Genomic DNA, 13651 nt, shown 5'->3' with positions numbered 1-13651 from the left:
TGCATTAGAAAGGTAAGACTACTGATATTAAAATATGAATGTGCGCTTTTATTTGTAGAACAAAAAAACATTAATTATTATTAAGGTGGGTTTTTTTAATATAGTGTTTTTATCCAAAGCAGTTTACAATAGTTAGCTAATGGCACAAACAACATTTGGAAAGATCATTAAGTGGTCCACCCAGACACTCAGCTCGTGGTCCCTGGAAAAGAAAATTGAGAACCATTGTTCTAGACCAGGGGTTCCCAAACTTGGTTCGCGGCTTGTCCAGGGTAAGCCCCTGACGGGCCCGCGAGATGCTTTGTTTACCTGAGCTGCGGAGGCCAGGCCCCCCGCTCCCCGCAGCTCCCATTGTCTGGGAACGGCGAACCACGGCCACTGGGAGCTGCGATTGTTTACCTGAGCGTCTGCAGGTACAGCTAAGTGTCTTGCGGCCCGCCAGGGGCTTACCCTGAACAAGCCGCGAACCAAGTTTGGGAACCCCTGGTCTAGACTAATACATAGCCTTACTTCAACTGGCAGCTTTGCATATACACAGAGACTAACGTATTATCATAATACATATATCCCATGCAATGTATTGTATTTTCCTAATAAAACAAGTTATTTTTATTTGAATGATACAAAAGTAGGGTAAAAATCGGAAATAACTGAATAATACTTTTTGTAAAACCTGGGATTTTTTCGGTAAAATTTGGTTTAAACTGAAAACGAAGGAGCTTATGAATAAGCCAATTGGAAACGGTCTCAGAGGGAATCCCAACAAATGATGCATGTCTTATGGTATGCAAAAAGATTCATAAAACAGAAGTACCCCCTCTTCTCCTCTGTACCAGAGTGCAAAGCAAGTGCTTTAGGAGATGACAGGAAGGGAGCCTTGTTGCTATGGACCTCCACTTGGGCATACCTAAGATGTGTAAGAAAAAGCCTAGTACTTTCCAGCATCAGCCGACACAAAATTTTCTGTACAGACTTATATGGGTACTGTGCATGCCAACTGGTTTTAAATTTACAAGGCTGCTTATATTTCTTTTGAGAAAATAAAAAAAATTCCCACATAAAAACTGTTCAGTTAAATTTACTAAATATACTATTACTCACAGAGTTCATACATGTGGTTAGGACAATATAAACATGTGGCAATTCACTTTACAGATTGCAGCCACCTTAACTCAAAACCAAAAGAAATACTTATGAATTATTTCAACAGTGTTGAAAGCCTTTGTAATTAAGTATATAGTTAGCGATGCAGATGTTGAAAGAATCTGCATGTTGTGATTCTGAGTTAAGGTAGCACATGGAAGGTGTACAGTCACCAGACATAATCACTAAAAGGATAATAGAACATTTATGTAAAGTATTCTTTAATACTCTCCTACTACAAGGATCCTTACAGGTATTTTGTCTACAAGTAATAATATGGATTGAAGAAATCTTAACTTAACAAATTAACAAAATATGATCTAATATGATATATTAGAGGATTGGCACATCTTGCTTCTGGAGGCAGAACTCATTGCCACACTGCTTGAATTCCTCAATTCCCCCCCACAAGCTCCCAGGGCCACCCTCCCACCTCCCTCCATTTTAGGAACTCCATGCAGAAACCCCTCCTTCATGCCAGGGGCTCTGTGTGCCCCCTTTCCTTCCTAACTAGGGTCCCCCGTTTTCTCCCTGTACCACATGTCTTAGTGCCCCCCTATCTACCACCTGTCTCTGTGCCCCTCTCCTTATGTTCTCCCTACAATAATTATTTATTTTTTTCTGTCTGGGAGATAAGTCATTCAGGGCAACCACATTTTAAACTCCATTGAATCAATGGGCAGAGCTCAGATGGGAGGTACTATGCTGGAAGGTATTAATGGCTACCATCAACTGGTTCTTTGATCTATAGACCATTACAGATCTCACTGAAGCTGACAGGTCTCTAACCACATGCCAGAGGCCTCTGTGTGTCCTCCACTGATTTTTCAATTTTCATCAAAATCCATAGGGTCCCACTGATGACTAGAACATTCTCTAGAAGTCTGGAGTTGACTGGAGGCAGTGTTCAAAAGTTATCAATTACTAACAGAGACAGGCCATCAAGTTGAGCATAAGGCTTAGCTTTGCTCAGCCACATAGGCTGGCCACGGACTTACCATAGTATGTACTTGCTGTCATGGACACAATCCAGAAAGATAAGGAAATACAAATAAGCAGGCTCAAAATGACAATATTTGTCATCATTTTGATAGATTCTTTGTAGTCCTCCTGCTGGTATGACATGAGAATTCAGAGGACAATTACCTATGGGAAGGAAAGAGCAAAAAGGATCAGACAAACGATTTCAATTAAAGAGGCATTTTTGTTAAAACCAAAGTTTAATGCAGAGGCTGTGGCTTGGGCCCTAGCATTGGAGACCATTCCTCAGATCATTGCTAAGTTAAAGACAACGACACCCCCACCTGGCAACGCCCCGCCCCACAACAGGGGAGCATCTCGAAACTAACCCAGCAAGAGGGAGCCTCTCCCAGCGCGCACAGGCAAGAGGCACGAAGTCCATGTCACCACCCGTAAGAAAAGAGGGAGAGTCAGAAAAGGCAGAGCAAGTTTGTGATCCCCCGCCCATGGCAGCGTGTCGGGTCTGCGAGCCCTTCTCCGCACGTGAGGTGTTGGGGGGGAGTCTGCGGGCCCTTCCCCCACGTGAGCTATTGGGGGGGGGGAGTCTGCGGGCCCTTCCCCCACGTGAGGTGTTGGGGGGGAGTCTGCGGGCCCTTCCCCCACGTGAGCTGTTGGGGGGGGGAGTCTGCGGGCCCTTCCCCCCACGTGCGGTGTTGGGGGGGCGAGTCTGCGGGCCCTTCCCCCCACGTGAGCTGTTGGGGGGGGGGGCGAGTCTGCGGGCCCTTCCCCCACAAGGTGGCGGCCCGGCTGTAGCGGCGCCGGGGAGGGGGGGCCCGTAACCTCACCCTCTGCCACGCACGGCGGGCTCGCTGTCCTGCCCCGGCCGCTGGGCGAGCCTCATGCTCGGCCCCCGCGCGGTCGGGCACCGGCAGCGCCAGAGCGACCCCGGCTCCGCGCAGCCTCAGGGCTCCGGCCGCCACCCAGCCGCGCATGCTCCGTCGACTGCAATTCCTGCGCTTCCTGCCCATCTGCCTCCGCTCAGGGAAACACCCTCCGCCGGAGGCGCAGCACCGTGACCGCGGGCACTGAGCCCCCTCCCCCCACCGAGCCCGTGACAGCGGGGACTGGCCCTTCCCCACTGACTCCGGGCCCCCCATGGCTGTGACAGCGGGTTCTGACCCCTCCCCCGTCCCCACACCTGTGACAACAGAAACTAATCCCCCTCAGAGCCCGCGCCCCATGCGTGACAGTGGGGAGTAACCCACCCCCGCACATTGAGCCCATGATCTCCATGACTGTGGAATTGACCTCCCCCTCAACCAACCTCATTCCTGCCCACCCTTGTGGCAGTGGGGACTGAGACCCCCACCGAGCCCATGCCCTCCACACCCACCAGTGACAGAGGCAACTGCCCCCCATGAGCCTAGGCCCCCTTAATCTCTGTGACAGCAGGACCAACCTCCCCCACAGAGCCCATGCCATCCTGACAGCAGGGCTGTCCCCCCCACACACCCACCAAGCCTGGGCACCCCACCCCTGTGATAGCAAGATCTGATTCCCCCCAACCTCAAAGTAACAGTGGGGACTTCCCACCCATGGAAACTGTTCCCCCCCAAACTTACACACACACCACCCTCTCCCATCAGTTACAGCTTGGGCTCCAGCCCCATCCCCTTCTTGAAATTAGAACTGAGACCTGGGGCTGTTTCACCCCTCAACAGCATGGAACCCATGACCTCTTCCCCCCTCTCTTCAACTAAGCATCAAATCTGTGCCTCCATCAGTCCCTTCAGTGAGAGCTAAGGTTGTGCTCCCCTCTCTTGCACTGACTATATGCTCTCCCATCGCCTCAGTAACAACTGGGGTTGGGTCCCCACATCCCCTCTATGAAGGTGATACCTGGGGCTATCTCTCCCACCCCACACTGAGCATTGAGTATTTACCTTTCCCAATACTTCAGTGAGAACCAGGACTACGCGTCCCACTCCTTGCAATGAGTCTGTACTCCGTACTGTCTCCTCAATGAGATCTCCATCCACCCTCAGACCTGGGTTGTGTGCCTCATCCTTTGCAATGAATATTGATTCTATGCCCAACCCCTGCTTCACTCACTAAGCACCAAGTCCGTGACACCGTCTGCTTTATGCACTCCCATTCAGTCAGTTCTGGGGCTGGTCAGTACTGGCTGTACAATTTGAAGCCAAGGATCTCTAGAATTCCATACACGATTTATATTATGGAACAATAAAAAAATAATAGGTAACAATCTCACTTACCAATTCACAGAACAACAATGACAGGATGATGGCATCAATGTAAGGATTCGAGCATGAAATCATGGGGGTAGTAGTGATATCTCCAAATGCCCTGAATGAGATTTTAAACTTGTTCAAACACAGCAAAATCCTATAGCGTCAGAGGGAAAGACTTTCACACCGCCTTACAATTAGCTTCAGATGAGTGCAGACCAACCCAGTCTGGCAACTTTTCTGCGTACATGCCAGAATTGTTTAGAGAGTGCCAGATGATCAGCAAAGAAGCCAATAAGAGTTATTAAGAGAGGTGCTTTGTGACCACACATATTGCATGGGCGGGGACCTGGCTATGAGTGCATCTGACTCCAAGTATCAGAAACTTTGTACATCCACAAAGCAAAGAAAGGTATGAAATTCCAGAACCTTCTGTATATTCTCCTTCCCCTTTGGGGCAGATAGCCATCAAATGTACAAGATTTTTGGGATCATTCTACAATCTACATAATTCTGAAGTATCATTCACAGATTCTACATTGTTATATACACAGCCGATATAATAAAAGGCCTATATCCCACAAATACTTATACAGCTGAGTAACTATAAGCAAACAAAAACAAGGAGGGGTCCTTGTGGCACCTTAGAGACTAACACATTTATTTGGGCATAAGCTTTTGTGGGCTAAAACCCACTTCATCAGATGCATAGAGTGAAAAAACCAGTAAGCAGAATATATATTATTGCACATGAAAAGATGGGAGTTGCCTTACCAAGGGCGGGGGGGGGGGGGGGGGGTTCAGTGTTAACGAGCCAATACAATTAAGGTGGAATTGGCCTATTCTCAACAGTTGACAAGAAGGTTTGAGTATCAGCAGAGGGAAAATTACTTTTTGTAGTGACCTATCCACTCCCAGTCTTTATTCAGGCCTAATTTGATGGTGTTCAGTTTGCAAATTAATTCTAGTTCTGCGGTTTCTCGTTGGAGTCTGTTTTTGAAGTTTTTTTGTTGAAGAATTGCCACTTTTAAGTCTGTTATTGAGTGTCTAGGGAGACTGAAGTGTTCTACTGGGTTTTGAATGTTACAATTCTTGATGTCTGATTTGTGTCCATTTATTCTTTTGCGTAGAGACTGTCTGGTTTGGTCAATGTACATGGCAGAGGGGCATTCCTGGCACATGATGGCATATATCACATTGGTAGATGTGCAGGTGAACGAGCCCCTGATGGTGTGGCTGATGTGGTTAGGTCCTATGATGGTGTCCCTTGAATAGATATGTGGACAGAGTTGGCAACAGCCATGTTTACATTTTTGTTACCTTCTGGTGACTTAGAAGGGATGGAAATTGTTTAAAAATCTTAGTTTTGGAATTAAAATTTGGAAGTTTTATGTAATAGTTTATCATTTCCCTGAAGAACTACAGCATTTAAAACATTTTTAGCTTGAACAAGCTGGCAGGTGTCATCTATTGAGTCTTCAGTGCATGTTACATCAAGTTTCATTCAGCATCTGCAGCAGTTTTTAAACAGTACTTACATACACAGCTAAGATTGGGGATCCTCTGGCAATAGTTGCAAGAGCTCAGAGGTTCTTTTGTTGTTGTGGAGATGGAGGAATAATTCAATGGCTGCTTGCAAGGTTTTCTATTTTGTCTACACTAGGGGTCTGATCCTGCAAATATTTATATGCATGCTTAATTTAATTAAAGTCTATAGGACTACTCTTGTGCTTAAAGGTAAGCACCTGCATAAGTGTTTACAGCATACAGGCTCTGGTAATTTTAGTAAAAAAATTACCACTGATGCCACCATTAGGTCAAGTGTTTCAGACAAGACTCTGGTGACTTTCAGCCTATTTACAACCCTATTTTGTGGTTATAAAAGCCAGCAGCTATTGGAATCTTCTCTGCACTCCAACTCCCACAAATGCTAACACTGGTGTAGCTGAACTGGTTGCAGTGTTGGTGTCTCCCTCCCCCCAAAAAAATCCCTTGTGTAAACATGGCCTTATTTGCAAGCAGTCTGAAATAATCAAACAGCTAACATGATTGTTTTGTTTTTATCAGTTTAACCCTACAAACAAGGCAATTGTTTAAGGACCACACTAAAGTAACAATGCTAGAGTGCACACATACAAATACTTAACAGAATCTAAATTACCTAACTTTTAAAACTCGCCATAATTCACCACCAGATGTCAGGGTAGAGCTCATCCTGACTCTCCTTAGGCCTGGTCTACACTACGAGTTTAGGTCGACTTTAGCAGTGTTAAATCGAATTAAGCCTGGACACGTTCACACGATGAAGCCCTTTCTTTCGACTTAAAGGGCCCTTTAAACCGGTTTCTTTACTCCACCTCCGACGAGGGGATTAGCGATAAAATCAGCCTTAGCGGGTCGGAATTGGGGTAGTGTGGACGGAATTCGACGTTATTGGCCTCCGGGAGCTATCCCACAGTGCTTCATTGTGACGCTCTGGACAGCACTCTAAACTCAGATGTACTGACCGGGTAGTCAGGAAAAGCCCCGCGAAGGTTTGAATTTCATTTCCTGTTTTCCCAGCGTGGAGAGCACAGGTGACCACGCAGAGCTCATCAGCACAGGTAACCGTGATGGAGTCCCAGGATCGCAAAAGAGCTCCATCCTGGACCCGAACGGGAGGTACGGGATCTGCTCGCCATATGGGGAGATGAATCAGTGCTAGCTGAACTCCGTAGCAGTAAACGAAATGGCAAAATATTAGAAAAGGTCTCCAAGGCCATGAAGGACAGAGGCCATAACAGGGACGCACAGCAGTGCCGCGTGAAAATTAAGGAGCTAAGGCAAGCCTACCACAAAGCCAGAGAGGCAAACGGAAGGTCCGGGGCACAGCCGCAAACATGCCGCTTCTATGCAGAGCTGCATGCCAGGCTAGAGGGTGCAGCCACCACTACCCCAACCGTGTGCTATGACTCCGTCACTGGAGAAACACACAGGGAAGCGGGTTCGGGGTACGAGGAAGATGAGGATGAAGATAATGTAGGTAGCTCACAGCAGCAAGTAAGCGGAGAAACCAGTTTCTCCAACAGCCAGGATATGTTTATCACCCTGGACCTGGAGCCAGTAACCCCCGAACTCACCCAAGGCGTGCTCCCAGACCCTGAGGGCACACAGGGAACCTCTGGTGAGTGTACCTTTGTAAATATTACACATGGTTTAAAAGCAAGCGTGTTTAATGATTAATGATTAATTTGCTCTGGCAATCGCGGCCAGTACAGCTACTGCAAAAGTCTGTTAATGTGTATGGGGATGGAGCGGAAATCCTCCAGGGACATCTCCAGAAAGCTCTCCTTCATGTACTCCCAAAGCCTTTGTAAAAGGTTTCTGGGGAGGGCTGCCTTATCCCGTCCGCCATGGTAGGACACTTTACCACGCCAGGTCAGTAGCACGTAGTCTGGAATCATTGCATAACAAAGCATGGCAGTGTATGGCCCCGGTGTTTGCTGGCATGCAGACAACATCCATTCCTTATCACTCTTTGTTATCCTCAGGAGAGTGATATCATTCACGGTCACCTGGTTGAAATGGGGCGATTTTATTAAGGGGACATTCAGAGGTGCCCCTTCCTGCTCTGCTGAACAGAAATGTTCCCCGCTGTTAGCCACGCGGTGGGGGGGAGGGGTGAAGTGATCATCCCAGAGAATTGGGGGGGGGGAGGGGGTTAGTTGGGTTTGTGCTGCATGTTAACCCGGAAACCACAGCCCCTCCTGTTACATTGCAAACCCATTTTAAATGGCCAACCCAACAGGTGCTTGGTATGGAAAGTGAGGGCGCTACTGTTTGAAACCATTCCCACATGTTAAGAAGGTTAAAAAAGCCAAAAGACTGTGGCTTACCATGGCTGCCTGCAAGCCGAAATCTGTAGCCTGGCACTGTGTGAGGAATCTCTCACACCAAAACGGCAGGCCCTCAATATAAGAGGAAAAATGCGACCTTGTAACGAAAGCACATGTGCTGTGTAATGTGAACAGCAAAATTTAACGTGGAAGAGTGTACCCATTGTTCTCTAAAATGTGTCTTTTTTAACCACCTCTCCCTTCTCCTCCACCAGCTGCAAATGTTTCTCCTTCACAGAGGCTAGTGAAGATTAGAAGGAGAAAACGGCGGACTCAGGATGACATGTTCACGGAGCTCCAGATGTCCTCTCACGCTGAAAGAGCACAGCAGAATGCGTGGAGGCAGTCAATGTCAGCCTACAGAAAAGCACAGTATGAACGAGAGGAGAGGTGGCGGGCTGAATCGTGGGATGAACAGAGCAAGTGGTGGGCTGAAGATGATAGGTGGCGTCAGCTTGCAGACAGAAGGCAAGAGTCGATGCTCCGGCTGCTGGAGCATCAAACTGATATGCTCCGGCGTATGGTTGAGCTGCAGGAAAGGCAGCAGGAGCACAGACCGCCACTACAGCCCCTGTGTAACCAACAGCCCTCCTCCCCAAGTTCCATAGCCTCCTCACCCAGACGCCCAAGAACACGGTGGGGGGGCCTCCGGCCACCCAGTCACTCCACCCCAGATGATTACCCGAGCATCAGAAGGCTGGCCTTCAATAAGAGTTAAAGTTTTAAACTGCAGTGTGTCCTTTTCCTTCCCTCCTCCCTCACCCATCCCGGGCTACCTTGGCAATTATCCCCCTAGTTGTGTGATGAATTAATAAAGAATTCATGAATGTGAAGTAACAATGACTTTATTGCCTCTGCAAGCGGTGCTCGAAGGGGGAGGGAAGAGTGGGGTGGTTGGTTTACAGGGAAGTAGAGTGAACCGGGTGGGGCGGAGGGTTCATCAAGGAGAAACAAACAGAAGTTTCACACCGTAGCCTGGCCAGTCACAAAACTCGTTTTCAAAGCTTCTCTGATGCGCACCGCGCCCTGCTGTGCTCTTCTAACTGGCCTGGTGTCTGGCTGCGCGTAACCAGCAGCCAGGCGATGTGCCTCAACCTCCCACCCCGCCATAAATGTGTCCCCTTTACTCTCACAGATATTGTGGAGTTCATAGCAAGCAGCAATAACAATGGGGATATTCTTTTCGCTGAGGTCTGAGCGAGTCAGTAAGCTGCACCAGCGCGCTTTTAAACGTCCAAATGCACATTCCACCACCATTCGGCACTTGCTCAGCCTGTAGTTGAACAGGTCCTGACTACTGTCCAGGCTGCCTGTGTACAGCTTCATGAGCCATGGCATTAAGGGGTAGGCTGGGTCCCCAGGGATAACTATAGGCATTTCAACATCCCTAATGGTTATTTTCTGGTCCGGGAAGAAAGTCCCTTCCTCCAGCTTTCGAAACAGACCAGAGTGCCTGAAGACGCGAGCATCATGTACCTTTCCCAACCATCCCACGTTGATGTTGGTGAAACGTCCCTTGTGATCCACCAGGGCTTGCAGCAGCATTGAAAAGTACCCCTTGCGGTTTATGTACTCGATGGCTTGGTGCTCCGGTGCCAAGATAGGGATATGGGTTCTGTCTATCGTCCCACCACAGTTTGGGAATCCCATTGCAGCAAAGCCCTGGTCTTTCATTGCCCTGGCAACTTGGATCACAGCAGCCCCCACAGTAGATTTGCCCACTCCAAATTGATTCCTGAATGACCGGTAGCTGTCTGGCGTTGCAAGCTTCCACAGGGCTATCGCCACTCACTTCTCAACTGTGAGGGCTGCTCTCATCCTGGTATTCTGGCACTTCAGGGCAGGGGAAAGCAAGTCACAAAGTTCCATGAAAGTGCCCTTACGCATGCGAAAGTTTCGCAGCCACTGGGAATCGTCCCACACCTGCAGCACGATGCGGTCCCACCAGTCTGTGCTTGTTTCCCGGGCCCAGAATCGGCGTTCCACTGCCCCAGTAACACCATGATCTGCACATTGCTGGGGCCGGTGCTTTGTGAGAGGTCTATGTCCATGTCAATTTCCTCATTACTCTCGTCGCCGCGCTGCAATTGCCTCCTCGGCTGGTCCTGGTTTTGCTTTGGCATGTCCTGGCTCTGCATATACTCCACAATGCGCGTGGTGTTCATAGTGCTCATAATTGCCGCGGTGATCTGAGCGGGCTCCATGATCCCAGTGCTATGGCGTCTGGTCTGAAAAAAGGCGCGAAACTAGTATCTGACGGAGGGAGGGAGGGAGGGAGGGAGGGGCGAGTGACGACATGGCGTACAGGTACAGGGAATTAAAATCAACAAAGGTGGCTGTGCATCAGGGAGAAACACAAATAACTGTCACACAGAATGGCCCCCCCCAAAGATTGAACTCAAAACCCTGGGTTTAGCAGGCCGTTGATTTCACAGAGGGAGGGGGAAGCAAATGAATACAGAACAAATCTATTTTTTACATCTTAAGCTGGCAGACGACGGTGCAGCATGACTGATAGCCCTCGGCATCTTCTGGGTGCTTGGCAGAAAATAGCATACTACGACTGATAGCCATCATCGTCCAGACTGCCCAGGTGCCCATGATTGACAGCCACTGCAGTACGACGACGACGGATACTAGTCATAATATACCATCTTCTACCAAAAGGCAAGGGGCTGCTGCTGTGTGCAATGCAGCGCCACGTCTGCCAGCCCCACGTCTGCCAGCCCCACGTCTGCCAGCACCCAGATCGCCGATGAAGGCTACCAGTCGTACTGCACCATCTACTGCCAAAAGGCAATTAGCTGCTGCTGTGTAGCAATGCAGTACCACGTCTGCCGGCACCCAGAGGACATACGGTGACGGTGAGCTGAGCTGAGCGGGCTCCATGGTTGGCGTGGTATGTTGTCTGCACAGGTAACCCAGGTAAAAAGGCACGAATCGATTATCTGCCGTTGCTCTGACGGAGGGGGAGGTGCCTGACGACATGTACCCAGAACCCCCCGCGACACTGTTTTGCATCATTCAGGCATTGGGATCTCAACCCAGAATTCCAGTGGGCGGCGGAGACTGCAGGAACTGTGGGATAGCTACCCACAGTGCAACGCTCCGGAAGTCGACACTAACCTCAGTACTGTGGACGCGGTCCGCCGACTTAATGCACTTAGAGCATTTTATGTGGGGACACACACACAATCGGCTGTATTCAACCGATTTCTATAAAACCGGCTTCTATAAATTCGACCTAATTTCGTAGTGTAGACATACCCTTACATAAGAGTAGCACACTGAAAAGTTAAGAAGAGTTACTATTGGAGCAAAAGGGTGTTTGTTGAGCTATGTTCATACTGAACAAAAGACTGTAAAGACTGGCTCAGCTATCCAGAAAGGTTTCAAGTTGTAATTTTACCTGTTTATAAAGAAGGTTGGACATATATTCACCTTCTCTTTCTTTCAGTTTGTGGGGCTTTGGTCCACAATCTGTCAAAGCCTGGTTTGGTTTGCCCCAAGCGTCTTCAACTATGATAAGCCAAAATATATGCCTGTTGGGTCCAGGATTAAGAGGTAACTTGTATAATACACATGAAGCAATATGATCATGATTTAAAAAAAATAGGAACCTAAAGCTAGGGTCTTTTAGACATCTAAATAAGTAGCCAGATTTTCAAAAGTGCTAAGCACCTAGCAGCTTCTAATGAAGTCAACCCAAATGCTAACTTTAGTGCCCTATTTTTTTTTTTAAATCTTGGCTTGTGTTTTTATTAGCACCTGCAAAAATTATACATAAGTTCTGGATCCTGAATTTGGTACTATGCTTGGGGAAACAGGATTATACATTATAATTAAGGATTATAGAACAGTACAACATCAGACATACCATGCAAACAGCACTGAACAGTTGAGAACAAATGGAACTTATCCCTGTAGTTTCTGACCTAAGAAGAGATAGTACAAAACAGTATAGAAGAAGTAAAGGTCTATGTTGTTTTTTGACTTTCTCACTCCATATTGTTCTTATGCAATACAAATTTACACTACCTTTGTTATGGGCATAGATTTAAATAAAATATATTAAAATGTTCACACTATCTGGTTTTAAGAATATTGTTCTTCAATATGTGCTTAAATCAGTAAAAAAAGTAAAGTGTCTTCCATGCTTAGTACACAGTGTTCAACACCTAATAACTAAATTTCTATAAATCTAAGCAACACACATATTACTCATTCATGCTTGTAAAATTTATAATCTATATATTTTTAAATAAACCATGAGCCATCCAGTGCCAAAAAAAGCAACCAAACAATTTTCTTAATGGTTTGGAAAAAAACGAACAGACCTGAAAGCCTTTTCTTTCAGCTTCCCTAAATAAATGCCCCTCTGGTCTAAACAACATCATGAAAAGTTTCAGCTAAAAGTTATCTTTTAAAAGAAGGTGTATGCAACTGAAATCAAAAGTTTAAAACTTGAGGCCTTCTTATCTTCAGCTACAGCACTCCAATCACAGCAATATAAAACAAAACTGGTTTTGAGTCTAGAAGTTCTTACCCTGCAGTACCATAATAAGAAAAAGGAATGGGTAAAGGAAGTATGATGTTTGAAGATACTAGGATACTATTATATACAGTATACTAATCACAATACACTCATCTACATTCTAAAATTGTCTGAAAAAATCCCAGAAATATTTCAGGATTTGGCATTTTCTAATGTAGGTTTATAATATCAGAGCATAAAATGTCTCCTGTCCCAGAGAGCTCTTGAAAATAGATTTTGTTTACTACTTTTCCCCTCCTTCCCCTCCTTTCTTGTACCCTCTAATATAGTGTTTTGAATCTCCTTTTCTTCACCACTTCTCAAAGTAAATTCATATCCATGATCTCTCTGTTTCTGAAAAGACATTGTTTGTATCACTGTTCAGATTCTTTCCTTAGAGCTGTAACATCAAGAGGGAACACTCTCATTATAAATTAGTCAATTTTTACTTGTTTGTGGGTGTTTTTAAATAACAGAAACTATATTTGTTTAATCAAGGAATAACAGGAAGAGCAGGGGGACCTGAAAACCTTAACAGGTGAGCTTATGCCGATTAGGGGCAGAGCTGAGTCTATATACATACAACTCTAGGCCTGCTGATATAGTTACCTTGGAATTAGTTGGCTGGTAAAGATTAGAAAACTTGGAGTGTTCTTAATTATTTAAGGGTGTTTGGTAGTTCTGTATACATTTTATTCATTTTTACTTAAAATATACCTCTATTAGCTTGATTTACAGAGCAAAACTTTGTAATCAGGAGTGGCCTTTTACATTGCTTTTATATTTCTTGTAACCCTCCATAAAGGCAATATTGATGGTTGGTTTTATTATTTAATAGAAAGTTATCAACTGAATTTGTTTTTAAAAAATGGGCTTTAAAAATCCATGTG

The 13651-nt window shown here is 46.4% G+C and overlaps 2 protein-coding genes across 4 annotated transcripts in view; one reads left to right on the top strand and one right to left on the bottom strand.

The window, feature by feature from the left end:
• The window catches only part of TMEM19 (transmembrane protein 19), a 30487-nt gene extending 27383 nt beyond the window's left edge, over positions 1-3104 (bottom strand). Inside the window, exons 1-2 of one of the 3 annotated variants that reach the window (XM_054026524.1) lie at positions 2949-3104; positions 2142-2289 (exon numbers count right to left, since the gene is read on the bottom strand). In XM_054026524.1, coding sequence (XP_053882499.1) covers positions 2142-2268 — 127 coding nt within the window. In that variant the 5' untranslated portion in view covers positions 2269-2289; positions 2949-3104. Of the gene's footprint in view, positions 1-2141; positions 2290-2492; positions 2632-2948 lie in introns of those variants that run through there. The other 2 variants (XM_054026543.1, XM_054026535.1) reach the window with 2 other exon arrangements.
• LOC128836345 (uncharacterized) lies at positions 2535-8989 on the top strand. The gene is made up of 3 exons (XM_054026555.1): positions 2535-2555; positions 6915-7515; positions 8443-8989. The coding sequence occupies exons 2-3, from the start codon at positions 7113-7115 to the stop codon at positions 8943-8945; spliced, it is 906 nt and encodes a 301-aa protein (XP_053882530.1). The 5' UTR covers positions 2535-2555; positions 6915-7112; the 3' UTR covers positions 8946-8989.
• The last annotated feature ends 4662 nt before the right edge of the window (positions 8990-13651 follow it).

Source organism: Malaclemys terrapin, chromosome 1, assembly GCF_027887155.1.
Source record: "Malaclemys terrapin pileata isolate rMalTer1 chromosome 1, rMalTer1.hap1, whole genome shotgun sequence".
NCBI lineage: Eukaryota > Metazoa > Chordata > Testudines > Emydidae > Malaclemys > Malaclemys terrapin.
The sequence above is the reverse complement of the archived record's forward strand: the minus strand, read 5'-3'. Positions and strand labels throughout refer to the sequence as shown.